At 31.7% G+C, this 19,899-nt stretch overlaps 2 protein-coding genes across 2 annotated transcripts; both read left to right on the plus strand.

Moving 5' to 3' along the window:
• The first annotated feature begins 964 nt into the window (after positions 1-964).
• LOC129298609 (12-oxophytodienoate reductase 1-like) lies at positions 965-5,418 on the plus strand. Its single transcript, XM_054937036.1, has 4 exons — positions 965-1,093; positions 1,224-1,352; positions 3,713-3,889; positions 4,493-5,418. Exons 2-4 carry the CDS (start codon positions 1,226-1,228, stop codon positions 5,083-5,085), a joined length of 897 nt encoding a protein of 298 aa, XP_054793011.1. The 5' UTR covers positions 965-1,093; positions 1,224-1,225; the 3' UTR covers positions 5,086-5,418.
• A 5,549-nt stretch (positions 5,419-10,967) lies between these two features.
• On the plus strand, positions 10,968-12,157 carry LOC129298606 (putative F-box protein At5g62060). Its single transcript, XM_054937031.1, has 2 exons — positions 10,968-11,343; positions 11,481-12,157. The coding sequence occupies exons 1-2, from the start codon at positions 10,968-10,970 to the stop codon at positions 12,155-12,157; spliced, it is 1,053 nt and encodes a 350-aa protein (XP_054793006.1).
• Positions 12,158-19,899: the final 7,742 nt, after the last annotated feature.

A 19,899-nucleotide genomic window follows, 5' to 3' on the forward strand; every position in this document is an offset into this window, starting at 1 on the left:
TTAACGAGTAAGGGTAACAAATGATAACTACTATTTTAAGATAAATGGTGCTGAGATTCCTGGAAGTTATGAGAGATATCTTAGGTAACGAAGACAACGTTTTTTTTTTTTTTTTTTTTTAAATGCTCTGAAAACAATCAACAGCACGGTTTTTTTTTTTCTGGCGCCAGGTAGTCTATAATCGATATATGACACTGGACGCGGTTGGCTCTGTAGTTGTTTTTGATATGAGAAACGCGGTTTTTTTCTTTTGATTCGATGTACGATGATTTGTTTATGTTCTCTTTTCCGTCCTACGGCATTGACTTGTGGCTTGTCTACTAAAAAAAGGCCCTCGCCGTCGCGCCACTGTCCTCAACAACTCATCTGCCATCTGCTAACGCACTCCCTCACGTCATCACATCATCCCACAAACTCCGTACCATGGAGTCGTCGTCTATTCGATCTTTTCATTTCACCTTCAGTTCTATTTATACCAAATCGATTCTTGTCTTTGGGCAGAAATGGCTTCCGAAGCTCCCGTCCTTCCTCTCCTTACCCCTCACAAGTTGGGAAATTTCAATCTATCCCACAGGTATGTACTGCTACTCCCCTCGAATTTCTTTTTCATTTTCCTTTTCGTTTGTCTTGCAGGTTTTCTTCTGTGCATAAATCATGATGTATATCATACTTGGAAATATAAAATTTTTTGAATTTGTTCTACAACTTTGAATGAAATATGATAGCTATTTTGATATTTCTTTGGTAACAAGTCATCTTTGTCATTTTAATTTCTTGGGTCCTTACATCCTCATCACTTTTGTTCTTTGAAAAGTCTCTTGCATCTACGATTTGTGAACGAGAATGGGGAATTTCTTGCCAACCATTAAGTAATAATGACTGATTACTTCAAGTATCAGTTAACTACTTTGTTATTTCTTATCATCAAAATTTGGTTTACTTTTGCTGTGCAGAGTTTTTTGGCCCCACTGACTCGACAGAGATCTTACAATTATGTTCCTCAGCCTCACGCTATCTTACATTACTCTCAGCGAACTACCAAGGGGGGTTTATTGATATCTGAAGCTACTTGTATCTCCCCCACTGCTATAGGGTACTTCGTATTCTACTACTTATTTACGTTACGTTAATTTCATCTCAATTTGTTAGGAGCTCCACACTGATTGTTTCAATTTGATTTATTTATATATTCATCTTTGGTTGTTGTCTTGTTCAATGTCAAGGTATGCTGATGTACCAGGCATATGGACAAAAGCAAATAGAAGCATGGAAGCCCATTGTGGATGCAGTCCATGCCAAAGGTGGCATATTTTTCTGTCAGATTTGGCACACTGGAAGGGTTTCAAATTCAGGTATTCTATGGCCAATTTTATCTTCTGGTTTGACAATAATAGCTAGAAAATCATCTGTCTTTTCAAATGAGTGGGCTAAAGAGATTTAACATGTTTCAGTATATTATCGCTTTGAATGGCCTAGAACCATGCTGTATGTGAAGTTGAGTACTGCATTCTTTTGAAATGTTTATTGTATACCTTCTGCTGTCTTCCTCTCTACTACCTTTGTTAAAGCTATGGGGTTCATCAGCTTGCTGAATACAAAATAATGAATCGGTCATTTCTGCATGAAGTGGGTTATCAAGAAAAAACCTGAATGATGATTAAGATATTATCCTCATTGGCAAACTTGTTTGTGTTAGGATAGTTTGGAAAGTAAGTGTGGTAAGATATCAAAGTCCCACAATGGGTAAGTGCTGGCTCATATCACATGGCAAAATTGTTTTGAAGAGAAAGTTTAAGTGGATTTTAAATATTAATTAATAAAAATTTATTATAAATATGAAATGAACCCTAGGATTATTCATTATATACACCTTTTGTCTATTGAATACAAAATAATTAAGGTTCCGGCAACAACCTTAGCGGCCCCATCATAGTGTTTCCAATGCCAACGTAGAGGACATATTGCATTGCACTGCTGCCTATATTGTGATTTAGCTCCAACATTTTTGTATTTGGATCATGAAGGCCTTCTCAATTTTCAGAGGCATTTGAACCCTAAGCATGCCAGGTGGGTAGAGTTCATTCATGAATTTGCTTTTACTGTCAAGCATCATTCAGGAGTAAAGAATAAGGTCATTGGTGCTTTGAGTTGAACGCTTGATATATGGAACTCCATGACAATTAGCATCATTGGATTTGAAAGACTAGAGAATGAATAATGAACATGCTTTGACTTTGGACTTTGGAGTCGTCTATCAAGATTCAAGAAGTTAGTGATGGAAATGTCATGTCCACGTTGACTTCTTGGTTAGAGATGGTTATCTATTGTGTGCTTCTAAGTTGTGCTTTCCGTGATCATCCATGAGGGATATTCTTATTTGGGAATTATGTGCTGAGGGTGTAGCCAAACATTTTGGAACAAATAAGAGCATAGCTGTCAATACTTTAGGGCCTTCCTGAAGTGTGATATTGCTAGGATTTTATTCCTATGTCAGACCTGTCAATACTCAATTATCTAAGGCAAAGATGTAAAATATAGGATGTTACACTTATTTGCCTATTCGTAAGGCACCCTAGCAAGGCCTTAATGTGGTCTTTGTGTTAGGCTTACCATAAACAGCACGAGGAGATGAGTCCATTTTGGTTGCTATCTTTAGATTTTCTAAGACAACTCACTTTATCCTTCGTAGCAAGACTCTAGATGTCTCTTACTTGGCTAAGTTATTTTTTTGAGAGGCCATGCATTTGCATAGGTCTGTTACTTGCTACTATTTATCTGATAGAGATGTAGAGTTCATTGGCTACTTTTGGAAAAACCCTTCAGAATCGTTTTGGTACCCAGCCAAAGCTTTCCTTTGTCTTTCACCCTTAGACTAATGGACAAATTGAATTGGGCAATAAGACTGTCATGGACTAGTTTTGCCATTGCCATCTATCACACCACTCTTTGAAGAAATTGATGTACTCAGATCTGTAGGAGTTGCCACTTGGATTATAGAAGGCAAGCTTCAACGCTTAGATCCCACCTTGCTTGAGTCCTATCAGCTCTTTATCTCTTTGAAAGATAGTTCTTTCAATTAGAGGGAATTGATGGAAATCTCAAGGCGTATGGGTATAGAGAATATAGAGTCAATGATTTGCTAAGATATTTTGGTTTGATTAGGATTTACTAATATTTATCTTTTATTTTATCTTTAATTATGATTTAGTTTATTTTTGGATTACATAAAAGGATTAGGAATAGGGCTCTATAAATAAGCCATAGGGGACTACTTGTTGTATTCATGTTTTGCCTATTGAATAAATCTATTGAGAATTTTAGTTACTCTTTCTATGCTTCAAGTTCTTTTTCACAAATTCTCCCTCTTCTTTGGCCTTTATCTTCTTCACCTTATTACATTGCTTCCTTTATCAAAGCATGGTTGTTTATACATGCATTATGAATGGTTCACGAGTGAGAAATAAAGGAGGCTCTCTAAATCTAATGTATTTTTATTTAATATGTGACAAACTATATTGAATCTGTCTTTTTTTTCAATATATAACCCCCCAAAATTGAATATATATATATATATATATATTGGCTATTGAACACCTACAGAGTCCCACCTACATTCTGCTGTAGTATTTGTGTTCTTATGATATCTTATATTTCTTTGGATACACACACGTACACACTTTTAATGTATTGATGGTTACATTGTTTTCAACAGGTTTGCAGCCAAACGGGCAAGCCCCAATATCTTGTACAGACAAGGGACTGACCCCACAAATTCAAAGTGATAGCATTGATGTTGAACAATATACACCACCAAGGAGGTTGAGCGCTGATGAAATTCCCCAAATTATCAATGAATTCAGACTCGCTGCTAGGAATGCTGTGGAAGCTGGTACCTTCGATAACTATAGATGTTGTAATAAATCAAACTACTTCAACCATAATCTATATAAGTAATGCTTTGAATGGCAGGATATAATTATACTGTTTCTTCTTTAGTACATTGATTCAGATTATAATTAACAGGTCTTAATGCAATTTTGTTCTTTCTTGTTTTATCAATGATTCAATATCTATTGAAGCTAAAAGCTGGCTGTAGAGGCAATGATGCTTTCCTTTCTTTTCCCCTTTTTAACATGTTCAATTTTGTCCACTGTCCCATCATCCAAGATTGAATTTCAAGTCCAAGAATTTGTTGAATTAGATGCAAAATCTCAGTGGAAGTTAATGGTACCAAGTAAATAAATGACATCTTCGTTAGCATACGATTAGAATTTGTATTAATTACAATATAGCCTATTTCTGAACCAACCAGTACCGAATTGAGATTTTTACAAGTATAGATGGATATTAATGATCTCATAGGCATTATGTTTATTATTTGCAAATGATATGACGCACTTATGGGGGTACTGGCATTGTATTTCCATCTGTATATGCATGGCATTGTAACTGAATGCAACAAGTTTGGAATGATAATAATTATTTGTTGTAGGTTTTGATGGGGTTGAGATTCATGGTGCCCATGGTTACCTTCTTGACCAATTTATGAAAGATCAGGTCAATGATCGAACAGATGAATATGGTGGAACACTGGAGAACCGGTGCCGCTTTCCTTTGGAAGTTGTTAAAGCTGTTGCTGATGAGATAGGGGCAGAGAGAGTTGGAGTTAGATTATCACCTTTTGCAGATTATAATGAATGTGGAGATTCCAATCCTAAAGAACTTGGCTTATACATGATAAATTCCCTAAATAAATACGGTATTCTGTACTGTCACATGGTGGAACCAAGAATGAAGACTCAATGGGGAAAAGTTGAGTGCCCTCACAGTCTTGTGCCAATGAGAAAGGCCTTCAACGGAACTTTTATTGTTGCTGGAGGCTATGAACGTGAAGATGGGAACAATGCAGTGGCAGAGAACCGAGCGGATCTTGTTGCCTTTGGTCGGTGGTTCTTGGCGAATCCAGATCTGCCAAAGAGATTTGAGCTTGGTGCTTCTCTCAACAAGTACCGTAGAGAGACTTTTTACACTTCTGATCCTGTTATCGGTTACAATGATTATCCACTTCTTGAAGACAGTTCTTAACTATAAGCCTTTAGATGTGAAAGGTGGTTCTTGAACTGTTCAATTTCAGTGTTGGGTGCAATAATTTTACGATGTGACAAAAATAAAAATGAAAAAGAGAAGAGCAGCATTGAGCATCAGTTAGTCGCTTTTTGTGCCTTTTCATTTCCGCTTGGTGACTGGTAATGTTTTTCTGTTTGGATACTAGTTTGGTAGTCTGGGAGCTCATAGAATTGGTATGGTTTGTAGCCGCCATTATACAATGATATTTTTAGCCAGATGAGTGCATAAAAGTTCCTTGTTTTGGCTTCATTTTATGAATAAATTATTTATAGCTGTTGTTTGCCTCTTTAAGGTGATGTGGAGTTGCCATGGCTGTGAGCCTTTGCAACATAGACTTGTTTAGTTAGTTTGTTTGTGTTGGTATTAAAAAAAAAAAAAAGGCTCGTTTGGTTAAAAAGGGGCACTTGTGACAATTTCTTTGTGATTTTTTTAACATATCCATTCACTAATTTTTCTAGTTATTATTTGTGGATAGATATTCATTTTATACTTTAGTACATTGGAATTAGAACGATTTTGTGGAAATATGTTAGAAATATATAATTATTGAACTTGGAAAGCAAGCTTTGGGATGCGAATAATCATTTTTCTAAGAACATTATTTATATTTATGGAACCTAAAATTTGAAATTTCAAAAAAGAATGATGATCTTTTACCCAAAAAAAAAACGACAACAAAAAATCATCATCCTTTAGTTAACTTTAATTAAAAATATTTTATTCAAACTTTTTCAGCATTCATTTTCCGTAATTTTAGCATTCGTCTTTCATATTTTTAGTTCTCATATTCAATTATCAGTACTCATTGTTTTATTTTTTTAGGAGTTAAATTAGATATTTTTAATAGGAAAAATGATAATAAAATTTTCCTAAATTATATAAATAATAATTTAATATATTAAAATGATATAATTTTACTGAAGTTCATAGAAATTTCTGTATGAGATCATTTTATTTTTATTGGAAATAACAAGCCCGGATGACAATTTTTATTTAAAAAATAATAAATTTTATTTTATGAATAACAAAAGTTGAATAAGAAATCATAATTTATCAAGTATAATATATGCTATTGAAAAATAAGTTTTTAAAATAATAAATTTCAATCACAATTTTTATTCAAGGAATAAGAACTTTTGTTCAGTGAATCTCAAAATTGAATAAAAATTATAATTTTTTAAGTGTAATTTTTATTATTGAAAAAAAGTTTTCAAAATAACAAATTTCAATCATAACTTTTATTTAAGAAATAATAATTTTATTTAAAAAATCATAAGAATAATATAAACTTAATGAAATTATGACATTTCAAGAGATCAAATTATCACTGATGTTATTTGGGAGATTTTACTATTATTTTCCTACGAATACTTTGTAGGAGAAGAACAATTATGACTTGCACAATTTCAAAAAATTCAAAAAGGATAAAATACTCCCTCCGTTGAAAAATGTAAAGTATTTTTAATCGAATATTATCCCCCAATAAAAATAGTTGTTTACTTTTCAACTAATCCTATTTTTTTATATTTATCATTATTAAACACCTTACAATAAATATAAAGTCATTATCAATAGGGGCACTTTTTTAAAAAAGTCAATAATTACATATCAAAAGATTAAAAATGTTTTATATTTTTGAACATCCAACTCCTTTAAAAATGCCTTACACTTTTAAACATAGGGAGTAGTCATTTTATTTTAAAATTAATTGACAACAATGTCTCTAAAAACTAGAAAAAAAATTATCACATTTTATGATAGCTTTTATTATTTATATATTTTGAAGTTATTTTATTGAAATATGGTGGATGATTAGATTATCACCAAAATATAAAAGAGTACTAAAAAATTTAATGAGAAATTGTTTATCTCCCCCTTCTCTGTCCCTTTTATTATGGAATCCAGCAATTAGAGAGATGAAGAAGGTGCCCAGAAATATTAATGATTTTGAGGGTGATTACCTTTTAGGATTTGGGTTCAGTCCAACTGATAATGATTACAAGATAATGATAATTAATATTTGTGAGTTTCATTCCGTGGTTAATCCAGTGGAAGTGTATTCATTAATCTCTGGGTCATGGAAGCAAGTAGAATTTGGAAATCTAGAGGGTGTAAAGTATTAGTACTCTGAGTAATGTAACTGTCAATGGGTTATGTTTTGTTTTGGTAAAAGGGATGATGTTTATGATCAGGTAGTGTCATTTGACATAACAAATGAAGTGTGTACTTTGATACCAATGCCTGATTTAGATCATGCTTGTTATAACTAAAGGCTTCTGGTGTATGAGAACAAACTTGCTATGATTGCTGATAATGTTGAAAAGGATAAACCTTATTTGATTCATTTGTGGCTGATGGAGGAGCATACATGTGTGTCAGGGAACACATGGAATTGGACTAGAAAATATACTAGCAGCCACTGTCCTTGGCCTTGCATTTTAAATGCAGTGACTATTTGGAGGAATGAAATTGTGTTCCATCCTTTATATCAGGTTGAGAATGACGTTGAAACAAATAAATTAAGTCTGCTTAATCTTTCTGCTGATAGAGTTTGAGAGGTTTCCTATCAGATGTGGCCCTATCTATAGGATTTTTAATTACGTGGAAAGCCTTGTATCCGTCGGCAACATGGACGTTGAAGAACCTTGAGTGTAGATTTTAATTATTACATTGCAGGTCTACTTTCTCTAAACATTTCTGGTGGAAATGAATCATTAATAGTTTAGATCATAAGGGAATTATTATTTATATGTAGTTGTTGAGTCCTTTTGGTGAAATTATGTGGAATGATGAATGTGGGTATTCAACTACCAGATGTCACCTACTCAGTTACTCTATCTGACCTTGTTACTTTTTCTTCGTAGTTGCTGTTTGATATTTTTTTCCCCTAGAAGTTTTTTTGTTTCTTGTCTTTTATGAACGTTGAATCCACAATAGCAGATGTTCAGTTTCTTGTCTTTCACTTCAAATCTCATATTTGTAGAAGTAACTTGTGTTATTTTGCTTGGTGCTTTTTGAGGCTCACAATATGAAGTCTCAATTATCTCCTGCTTCCAATCATGCTTGGAAAAGAACTTTTGAAACGTGTTTGGATGAAGAATTAGATTGAAATCCATTAACTTAGGGGCTGTGAAAGGAAATTTGAAAAGCAGATGTTGCTGGATGAAATATGGTGCCTTTTTTTTTTTGGCATAAATGTGTTGAATTCAACTTCCATTCTGACTACACAAGTTTGGATGCTCTCTACAATCAATTCGAAATCATCATGATTTTTTATTTATATTTGATTTTGACATGTATAAAAGCGTTGTTTTGTTTAGATATTTTTTAGAAAATCATAATTTTAAATTCATGATTGATTTTGGGATATAGTGGGGGTGTTTTTGAATTTTTTTTAATAATTCATGGTTTTAGATTCATAATTAATTTTAACATATGACATTAGTGTTTTTTATATATTTTTCATAAAACTATAATTTGACCTAATTTTCAATTATGGATTTCAATTATACTCAAAATCAATTTTATAAATCAATTATTATAAAATATAATTAATTATATTCAAGATCAATTATTTAAATCAATTTTATTCAAAGGTAATTTGATGAAGTTGGTTCTCTCTACTCTTTTACTCCCCTTCTCATATGAACCATTTGATTAAAATTTGAGCCATTTAGATTTAATATTTTTATAAAATTTTTTAAAATATTTTCTTTATTGTCTAATAAGTTGTCCCAACCAAATTTTAGTGGTTGAATACCCACATTGAAAGAAACAGAAGTCAGATCTTTGACTAGCGGTTCCTCCACTCAAGTGGTGTACCAGTCGACACATATATTAATCTCAATGTTTTCAAATGTCATAATCCAATTTTTCATAATAACTAATAAGCTCTTTGATTCTATCTTTAAAGTTTGCTACATTATAAGGAGCTTATGTTTTCAACACTTAATCAAAAAAATTGAGACTCGAAGATTCAAGTGACGAAAGTTTGCAAGATCCTTCAAGGTTTGGGTCTTGGGAAATGTTCACTTCACATTTTCTCTCCCTAATCACTATAACTCTTTAGGTTATTTAACAAGTAAAAATTATAGGAAAAAGTACTTAAATGTTTATTAGGTTTTGTCAAATAAATTATTTTTTAATATAAAATACAATCAATAATTTAAGTACAATTTCTTTTTTGGGAAAAATAGTGATGGAGGACTATTAGAAAAAATTTATACTCTATCCATTAAAAAATATAAGGCATTTTTAATCTAATCTCATCTTTTAATAAAATAGTTACCTACTTTTAAATTAACGCTATTTTTTCATATTTATTCTTATTAAATAATAAATATAAAGTCATTATCAATAGTGATATTTTTGAAAAAAAAGGTAATGAATACATATCGAAAGATTAAAAATGCCTCACATTTTAACATACAACTCCTCAAAAAATATTTTATATTTTTTGAACGGAGGAAATATCAGTTAAGGATTAGTTGTCAAAATTCGAATAGAATATCTAAATGGATTGTTATTAATTTGGAATAAGTTGTTAAATTTTAAATGAATAGTTGTTGATAAAAGACTAACATCAATTAACAAATATTCATTCAAGTTTTGATAATAAATAATTTTTGATTGATATAAATTTATTTTGATAATAAATAATTTTTGATTGATATAAATTTTTTTCTAACAGTACTTGATTGATATTTTTTTTTTTTAAGTTATGATAAGGTATATAAGACCATGATGAGTATCTTTTCTTCTGTTTCTTCATTCGTTCAAGCTGGCAAAGTATCCAGTAAATTACTATTATATCTTCTACGCGAAGACAATTACATTTTTCATTCAAAAAAAAAAAAAAAAAAGGAAAGACCCAACTAGAATCTAGTAATATAAATGTGAATCTGACCAATCTGTAAAGCACTATCTTGCAAAAGCATCCTCTACAATATTTCAATTTCTCAATGATGCCTTCTGTATTAATTAATGATATAAATATTATTATAAAAGTGTAGTCAATGAGAACATGAGATGAAAGCTTTGCCATTGCTTATTTGTGCAAGGTGGTGATAGTTCTCAAATTTCAAAAATATTATTAAAATTAAAAGTAAAATTGAAAATTATTTCATGTTTTCCTAACCCAATATATGGTTTTATTTTTGTCAATGATACGACTTGCACAAAAATAGACACAAAAAATCCAAAGCCACAAAATTAAGGATATCTAAAAACATTATTTATAATTAAAAAACAAAAAAAATTCAAAAAAGAATTATACCTTTTGACCAAAAAAAAATATCATGATCCTTGACTAGAATTACAATATTTTTATGTAATTTTTTTCGGCACTCATTTTTCCCATTTTTATACTCGTTTTTTACTTTCTTAGTACTCATTTAATTTTCAGTACTTAGTGTTTTTTTTTTAGAATTTTAAATGTTTCCAGTACACATATTTCATGGTTTCAATATTACAATAATAAATGTAAGTGTTTCCAGTATTGAAAACATATAATTAGTATTGAAAAATTGAAAAAAAAAATCGAGCACTAAAAATACTAGTTATGAGCATTTACATTAAAAATGTGGTAGATGAATGTTTAAAGTATAAAATATGAATACACAAAAAAATAGATTAAAAAAATTTTAATTCAAATTAAGGATTATAGTCCTTCATTAAAATTTTATAATTGCACGGTTTTTAATTATAATTAATATTCTTGAAAGATCCTTAAATGCCGTTTTCTCCCAAAAGTACTTAAACATCCCAAGAGACACCTTCTCTTCGAGTTTCAATCGAAGTCCTTATCTGAACGAACGCTCTCTTCTGTGATTTCTTCTCCAATGGCAAGCAAGCAGCTAGTAATGGAAGACGACAACCCCTTTCTTCCCGACGATATCATCATTAACATTCTCAAAAGACTTCCGGTAAAATCCCTAATCCGATTTCAATGCGTGTCCAAAGATTGGAAAAATCTTATCAAGACTCCGTTTTTCATCCAAGACCACCTCCACCACTCCAACCATCAAAACCCTTCCCTTCTCCTCCAACCTGACCGTCCCAGGAATAGTCTTCGTGATATACACGTCGCTGTACTGGGTTGCAAAAAGCGAGTCCTTGATATTCAAGAACCACCTTTGATTGATTCGTCGTTGGATAATGGACTTGTGGTCGTGGGTTCCTGCAATGGCTTGGTTCTTGCTAGAATAGTTGAGCGTGGTACATCTTTTCCCTTGTGGCTAAAGAAAAATGGTTTACCTCCTCCTTCACTTTCCCTTTTATTATGGAATCCAGCAATTAGAGAGGTCAGAAGGTGCCCAGAAATATTAATGATTATGACGTTCTTTACCTTTTAGTATTTGGGTTCAGTCCGATTGATAATGATTACAAGATAATGAGAATTACTGTTTGTGAGCTTCATTTTGTGGTTAATTCAGTGGAGGTGTATTCATTAAACTCTGGGTCATGGAAGAAGGTAGGATTTGGAAATCTAGAGGGTGTAGGTTTTGGTAATCTGAGTAATGTAACTGTTAATGGGGTTATGTTTTTTGTTGGTAGAAAGGATGATTTTAATGATCAGGTAGTATCATTTGACCTGACAAATGAAGTGTTCACATTGATACCAATGCCTGATTTAGGTCGTGCTTATATCAGAAGGCTTACTGTGTATGAGAACAAAATTGGTGTGATTGCTGACTCTGTTGGAAAGGATAAATCTCATTTCATTCGTTTGCGGGTGATGGAGGAGGATACATGTGTGTCAGGGAAGACATGGAATTGGACTAGAATACATGCTAGCAAACACTGTTCTCTGCCTCGCGAGTTAAATCCAATGACTACTTGGAGGAATGAAATTGTGTTCCATCCTCTATATCAGATTGAGAATGATGTTGAAACAAATAAATTTTATCTGCTTAATATTGCTACTGATGAGTTTGAGAAGTTTTCTATCAGCTGTGGCTATATCAGTAAGATTTTTAATTACGTGGAAAGCCTTGTATCAGTCAGCAACATCGATGTTGAAGAACCTTGATTGTAAATTTTAGTGATTACATTGCAGGTCCACTTTCTTTAAACACTTCGGATGGAAATGAATCCATTATAGTTTACATCATAAGGTCATTATTGTTTATATATAGTTGTTGAGTCCTTTTGGTGAAATTATGTGGAAAGATGAATGTGGGTATTCAACTACCAGGTGCTAGTAACTGTATCTGACCTAGTTAGCATTATTAGTCGCTGTTGGATGGTTTATTCCTAGAAGTTTCTTGTTTCTTGTCTTTTTTGAATGATGAATCCATAATAGCAGATTTTCTGTTCCTTGTCTTTCATTTCATATCTCATATTTGTTGTAGTAGTTTTCCACTATAATGTGTGTGATATTTTCTTGGAGCTTTTTTTGAAGTTCACAATATGAAGTCTCTATTATCTTCTGCTTCCAAGGATGCTTAAAAAAGAACCTTTAATACGTGTTTGTATGAAGAATGAGATTGAAATCTATCAACTTATGTCCTGTGAAAAGGAAATTTTGAAAAGCAGATGTTGTTGGATGAAAATATGGTCAATTTTGTTGAATCCAATTTCCATCCTGACTATGAGACTATGAGCATGAGGAACAAGGAAATAGTTTGGAATTGTATTAGTACTCTAATGGGTAAATATTTTGTTTATAAAATTTCAAAGAGGTAAAGCTAATGGAATTTAATACTTTCTATAGTCAATTTGAGATGACTATGATTTTGTGTATATTTGATTTCTTTTTTTTTTTTACCATTATGTTTATAATTGATTGGCATGTATAGGTTGTTTTGATATTTTTATGAAAATTATGGTTTTGTATTTATAATTAATTTAATTTCAGGTCATTGGGTTGTTTGGATATTTTTAAAAAAATTAGTTTGGACTTATAATTGATTTTGAAATGTAATGTATGTAATATGAATGTTTGAATATATATATATATATATTATATTTGCAAACCAATAATTTTACCTATTTTTCAATTCTACTCTTCTATTACATGCGAAATCAATTTTATAAATCAATTACTACAAAATATAATCAGTTATATTTTAAATTAATCATGTAAATTGATTTTATTCAATGTAAATGCAACGAGAGTTGGTTTTGTCCGCTTCTTTTATCAATCGTTAGATTAAAATTTGAAATGTTTTATAAAATATTTTTTAAAACATTTTCTTTACTGCAATTCTTTTAAATTGCGCCAACAAATTGTAATTGTTGGAATTTAATTATTTTTTAATAATTTAACATTTTACTAATTATTTATAAAACATTACATTGTAACCTTTAAAATTCAATCAGAAGTAGAGCCAAAAAAAATGACTAGGACTGAAGGGTTGCCCTTTTAAATACATTTATATAAACTTGAAAATCATAATAGGCCTTAAAAAATGATTTTTTTTTTTTTTAGAAAAGCTGAGCTTTGAAGCCAATTGCTGATAGGCCTTGAAAAAAAAAGTGTCAACTTGAGCAGTCTTTTTAAATTTGTTTTTGTTTACCTTTAAAAAATAAAATATTTTTATTTTTAAATTGAATTTAAATTTTAGAATATATGTTTGTACTTTAATATTAAAATTTATATTAATTATTTTTAATTTTTGAACAATATAATTTTTATTTAAAAAATATGAAATATTATGATTAAAATTTTAATTTTAAAAATTAAAAAAAAAGGGCTTATAGGCTTGATCTTAAGCCCTTTGAACAAGATTGGTTTCAAAAAAATGATCAATTTTAGGATAATTGAGTTTATGGGCTTGAACCCATAATAGGCCTCGCCGTCCATTTCCCAACCTTAATGAAAAGCAGTTGCAAGTTAAATTTATAAGAGTTAATGAGTAAATAAGACCTTGAACTCTTACTCGAAAATCGCTCTGGATCCTGAACTCTTAAAATATGCAAAATAAATCATAAACTTTTAAATTTATAGTAAAGTAAACCCTTAACTGTTAATTTTTTTTAACATCATTAATTCATTATTGTCCACACAAGTACTATAACAATCAGAGTTAAATTTATAGGAAATAAACCCTGAATAGTACCTATGTGGATAGTAATGATGTTAAAAAGTTAATGATCAAGGTTTATTTTTTTATGAATTTAAAAGTTTAGGGTTTATTTTGTATATTTTAAGAGTTCAAAATTTAGGGTGATTTTTGAGCAATAGTTCAAGTTTCTGCCTTATGTCTTTGAACCCCTCTAGTCATCAGAAATGACCTCCGGATAAACTGTCGAATTTTGGAGGTGAAGATGTTTGGAAAAACATGAAGGGTATAGAAGTAAATGCTACTGCTCCCACCACTAAGAAGGTTGATGTTGTCATAACTAATAAGGAAATCCATGTTAACAACTCATCAATTTCTCAACCACAAAATGAGAACGTCAATTCCACACCCATAGGTGTTAAACCACCTATGTCTTATAAAGCTTCACCATTAGGTTACAATGGTGTTGTAGATAGGGACGAAATAATAGATGAGGAAGACAAGTTTGATGAGGAGAAAGAAATTCCTTAAGAACTCCTTAAACCAACTGAGGATGTTAAACGCTTAATAGAGCTTCGTCCGTAGTTCCTATCACCTCAATCGAGTTCAAAGAATGGTGCAAGCCTTAAAGGTACGCTCTGGTTCTAACTGTGCTAGGGAAAATGATGGACGTCTTAAAGCTTTTCTCTCATTTGTGGAATATTTTGAAATTTGAACTCATTGACTATATGAAAAATAATTTTCCCTAACTGTGCTAGGGAAAATGAAGGCTTAGGTTTAGTTTTCTTTAATTGTGGATGCTTTGGACATCACAACGAAATTTGTCCATGGAGATGTAGTTTAAACAAGACTACATTGTTGGAAAACACTGATGACCAATATGTTGTTACAACACTAACTATGGAATGGTAGATCTTGCTAATGTCCAAGGATGGGCATGGACCTTGGAATATGGTTCCACACATTACAAAAGGCCAGCTCCTAAGATGGGATTACAATAAATCCCTCAATCTAATAGGAGGAGATACTCGAAAGGTTTTTATAAACAGGTAAATCATGTTATAGTCTTTAGGTATGTGGTGTTAGCAGTTGATGAGGAGGAAAATATGTCCTTAGAGAATGCGTGTTTCATCACCAATAAGGAGACTATGATCCCAAGTATAAGAGATATTTCCTCCACAAAAAATGATAAGCAAAGGTTAAAGGGAAAAAGGGCGTCATTTACAAAGATACATATGAAAGGACTAGGGCAATGCAAAATTACTTTGTATAGAGGCAAGAAGAATGTCAAACCTTTAGAGGTAATAGCAAGCAAGGCTAAGAAAATAAGCCAGGCCAACATTCTTATATTGTTATGTCAAATAATATTTCTCAAGTCAATCTTAGTGGTAAGAAGTATGATCCCAAGAATAAAGAAATCAAAAATAGTACATCTAGTAGCCTAACTAATTATGATGATAAAAGTCCGCCCTTAGTTCAAGAAGCACCCCTTATCATTACCCAAGCTTCATCCCTAATAGGTGAACCTCCTGAATCACTAGATGAGCAAGGGATGGGTATGGAGGAGAATAGCGATGATAGAATAGAGGATGACATGAATTTGGCGATCATGCCTATAGGAAGAATTAACCTAGATTTTAAAGATGATGATATGGTCAAATAAGTCCTTCTCTTATCACTTTTTTTTACAGGTTTATCCATGATTACAACCTTTTGGAATTGTAAAGGTGTGGGGGTAAAGCTTTTCCTGTGCACTTTAAAGACATTTCTAGAAAGTATAAGACTAATTGTTTTTGTCTAAGTAAGCCAAGAATTAGTAGTGTTATGGTGGACAGGTTATTAAAAAATTAAGTTTTTCAAACTACTTAGAGTTCAAGCCACTAGTTTTATTAGAGGTATTTAGATTTTATGGAATAGCTCAAATTTTACTATTAATTACATATGCTCTAATGTCCAGTTAATCTATTGTTGTGTGGTGGATGGCAAAAATAATTTCATCAAATTTATCACCTTTGTTTTAGGGAAACTTCATTATATAGTCAAAACCTTCTTTAGGATTCTCTTTCAACCATTGCATCTCATACTGTAGATCCTTGAATTGTTTGTGGAGACTATAATACTTAGCTTACCCCAGATGACAAAAAAGGGGAGCTAAACCTAATTGGAGAGGTACTTATTATAGGTAATCATTTTACTTGGGAACGACAACATATTAAAGAACGTATTGATTGGGTGTTTTACAATGCAAGCTGTTTTGAAAATTTTGCTAGTCTTAAAGCCTGCGGTTATCTTAAATTCAAATATGATCATTGTTTGTTTGTTGTCTTTGACTGTGCCTCTCTTAACTAGAGAAGAAACAAAAACTCCTTTAAGTTCCATGCTACTTGGCTATTAAAGGAGGGATTAAATGAAGTTTTAATTATGTTTGGAATTGAAAATATTAGATTGATAGAATCCCTACCTTTAAAGATAACATTACTATATGGAATACTCATCATGTTGCAAACTTACTTTAAGAAGGAAGAGTTTGCTTAAAAGATTGGATGCCATTGACAATGCTAGATTTGCAAATAATAGAAATGGGCTTTGGAAAATTGAGCAAGATCTTTGGAAGGAATGCCATAAACTTGCAGCACAAGAAGAATTATTATGGTAGAAAAAATCTAGAGGCCATTGGCTTGAATAGGGTGATAAAAATTCTAGGTATTTTCATGCTTTTATAGCCATCAAGCATAGTGAAAAAACATTAAATCTCTAAATAATGATCAAGAAGAATGGATTGATGATCAACATACTCTTAAAACTATGGCCCATTATTTCTTCTCTCAATTCTACTCGAGAGATAGTGATATAGCTCAAAATCCTTACATGCTTGCAAACTTTTTATCTTTATCTCAAAGTGACTTATTGAAGATTCAAAGATAAGTTTCTGACATTGAGATTAAAAATGTTTCTTTTTCTATAGGGGCTTTTAAAAGCTCCAAGATTGAATGGATTATAAGCTCAATTTTTTCATAGTCAATGGCAAAATATTGGTGAGAAGATTTGTAATCTTGTGAAGGATATTTTCAAAGATCTTGAAAAGGTGGCAAGTATCAATCAAACAAATATTGTTCTTATACCTAAGGTTGATAACCACACCTACTTAAAGGATTTGAGAACAATTTCACTTTGCAATGTTAGCCTAAAGATTGTTACTAAGGTTGTAGCTAATATACTTAAAAAGCATATGAATTATCTACCTGAGCAATGCAATTTCATTTCAAATAAGCACAGTAGTGATATATGAATTTTTATACTTATTACTATGCATACCATGAGAATCAAGAAAAGTGAGTATGGGATATATGGCCATTAAGGTAGATATGGAGAAAGCTTATGATTGCCTTGATTAGGGGCTTTATTAAGGAGACTTTGCAAGCTATTGGGCTTAATCATATATTTAACAATATTATCATATCTTGTATTTAACTTTCACTATGAAAATGTTATGGAATGGTGAGGAGACTCCAGAATGCAAATCCTCAAGAGGTATTAGGTAATGAGACCCACTTAGCCCTTATATTTTTGTCCTCTACATGGAAAGACTTGGGCAAATTATTATAAGTAAATGTGCACATGGAGAATGGCAGCTACTAATGCTTACCAAAGATGGACCTACCATTTCTTACCTTTTTTCTTTGTTAATGATCTTACACTCTTCTTAGAAGCGAGTGTTGAACAAGCTACCTTAGTGAAAGAAGTTATGAGGGAACTTTACTTGGCATCAGATTATAAAGTGAACCTTAATAAGACAAAAATGTTTTGTTCGCCAAGGGTGAACTACAATAGAGAAGTTGAATTAGGCGAAATCTTGGGCCTTAGCATCACAATGGATTTAGTAAAGTTCCTCGGAGTCCCTCTCCTGTATAAGAGAGCCATAAAGCCAACCTTTATGAGCCTTACACTAAAAAGCCAATAAAAAAAATATCAAATTGAAAGGGTAAATATCTTAACATTGCAGGAAGAATGATTTTTTTCAAAGTTGTTTTGTCATCTCTTCCTTGCTACTTAATGTAAACTATGCAGCTACTAAAAGGCATTTTAGATCAAATTGAGAAATTGAGTAGGAAGTTTCCATGGAGTAATATGAAAGGTCAAAATAGGATACATATGATTGATTGCGATAAAGTTAAACAAAGTAAACAAGTTACGGGATTGGGCATTGAAGATCTCAAAAAACAAAATACTACCTTTACTATGAAATTGTGTTAGGGTATTCTTACAAAGATAGATTCTCTTTACTTTCAATATATGAAGGCTAAATATAGGTGTGAAACTAGCAAAGACCCATTTATTGTTAAAAAAAGGCATCTTTTCACATGCTTGGCAATGTATTATGGATTTTTAAAATGACTTTATGTAGTCAAAAGAAAGGGGTTGATGGTGGGTCTACTATCTTTTGGTTAGACATTTGGAATAATTTTGATGTCCCCCTTATCCCTTTTGCCTTAGATTGCCTAGAAGATTTTGATTTGAGAGCATTGTTCTATGATTTTATCTCACCTTCAAGGAGATGAGATATTGATAAATGGAAAAATGTCCTACCAGCTTAGGTGATTCATGAATTACTCAAAATAAAAATTTCTAGAAACTAAGGATAGGATGGATATATTTAGAATAATGCTATTGATAGCAAATTTTCTATGAGGAATACCTATGACTTCCTACATTTTCATCATCAAAACTCTAACTATCCAATTTGGAGGCTGTTATGGAAAGGCCAGTATCTAGAGAAAATTAAATTCTTCCTCCAATAAGCTTACCAAGAGAGAATCTTCACAAATTACTTCAGAGAAAAGTGAGGGTTCACTTCTAATAGGTTGTGGCCTTTTGAGTATTCTAGTGAGGAAATAGTTATACACACTTTAAGAGACTATTACGAGGCTAGAGAGGTATGGAGAGATGTTTTAAATCTTGACCATGTTTCTACTTTTTTTCAACAATGATTTACAGGAATGGACGCTATGGAATTTTAAAGCAAATATTGGAAGGAGAATCCTCAAAAGATGGCTATAGACCAAACTGTTTGCTAGCTCATTTACACATCGAGATTTAAAGAAATTTTTGAAGGCACCCAACATAAAGCTACTAAGATTGTATATAAATAATAACACAAACTATTAGAAGATAAAGATTTTTTGAATTTCAAACATAAGCTAGGACTAGTGATCTCTAATGAGTCTAGTGAGTAGAAGCCTACTTAAGTTTATTCACTTCAACTTGATGTAGACAAATTTATCTAAAATAGAAGAGTTGTAACTTGTGGAGGAATTGTACGAGACCACACAACTAAGTGGATTATGGGTTTCAAGAAATCTCTAGGACATAAGCACTATGTTGAACTAGAACTTGCAGGTATCAAAACGGACCTTCAATTATGCAAAGATAAGGCTTTCAAGACAATTCAAGTTTACTCTTATTCTTCAAATGCCCTTACCCTTATTCTAGGGGATAATCATGGTCTTCCCTTAAAGGCTACCTTAACACAGGATATTAGAGCATTACTTTGTGAAGATTGGGATATTGAATTTTTCACGCTGAGAGAGATGCAATCCATCTTGTGGATTTCCTAATTAAGAGTACCCATAGCCTAGCCTTAGGTCTTTAATCTTTCAACTTTATGCCTCTTGATTGTAATAAATTATTCTATAAGGACAAACTCTCTAATTTCCCTTTTTGATAAGCCCTAGGTTAGTTTAATTTTATTGTTTCTTTTCCTTTTGAG

This window comes from Prosopis cineraria, unplaced genomic scaffold (genome assembly GCF_029017545.1).
Source record: "Prosopis cineraria cultivar Desert tree isolate PC_DT_omini unplaced genomic scaffold, ASM2901754v1 PC860, whole genome shotgun sequence".
Taxonomy (NCBI): domain Eukaryota; kingdom Viridiplantae; phylum Streptophyta; class Magnoliopsida; order Fabales; family Fabaceae; genus Prosopis; species Prosopis cineraria.

Excerpts from the sequence above, each read along its gene's own strand:
- LOC129298609 (XM_054937036.1), top strand. The coding sequence starts at position 1,226 with ATGCTGATGTACCAGGCATATGGACAAAAGCAAATAGAAGCATGGAAG. Across the intron at positions 1,353-3,712 it reads TGGAAGGGTTTCAAATTCAG|GTTTGCAGCCAAACGGGCAA; the intron begins GTATTCTATGGC and ends TGTTTTCAACAG. Across the intron at positions 3,890-4,492 it reads TAGGAATGCTGTGGAAGCTG|GTTTTGATGGGGTTGAGATT; the intron begins GTACCTTCGATA and ends TATTTGTTGTAG.
- LOC129298606 (XM_054937031.1), top strand. The coding sequence starts at position 10,968 with ATGGCAAGCAAGCAGCTAGTAATGGAAGACGACAACCCCTTTCTTCCC. Across the intron at positions 11,344-11,480 it reads TGCTAGAATAGTTGAGCGTG|TATTTGGGTTCAGTCCGATT; the intron begins GTACATCTTTTC and ends TTTACCTTTTAG.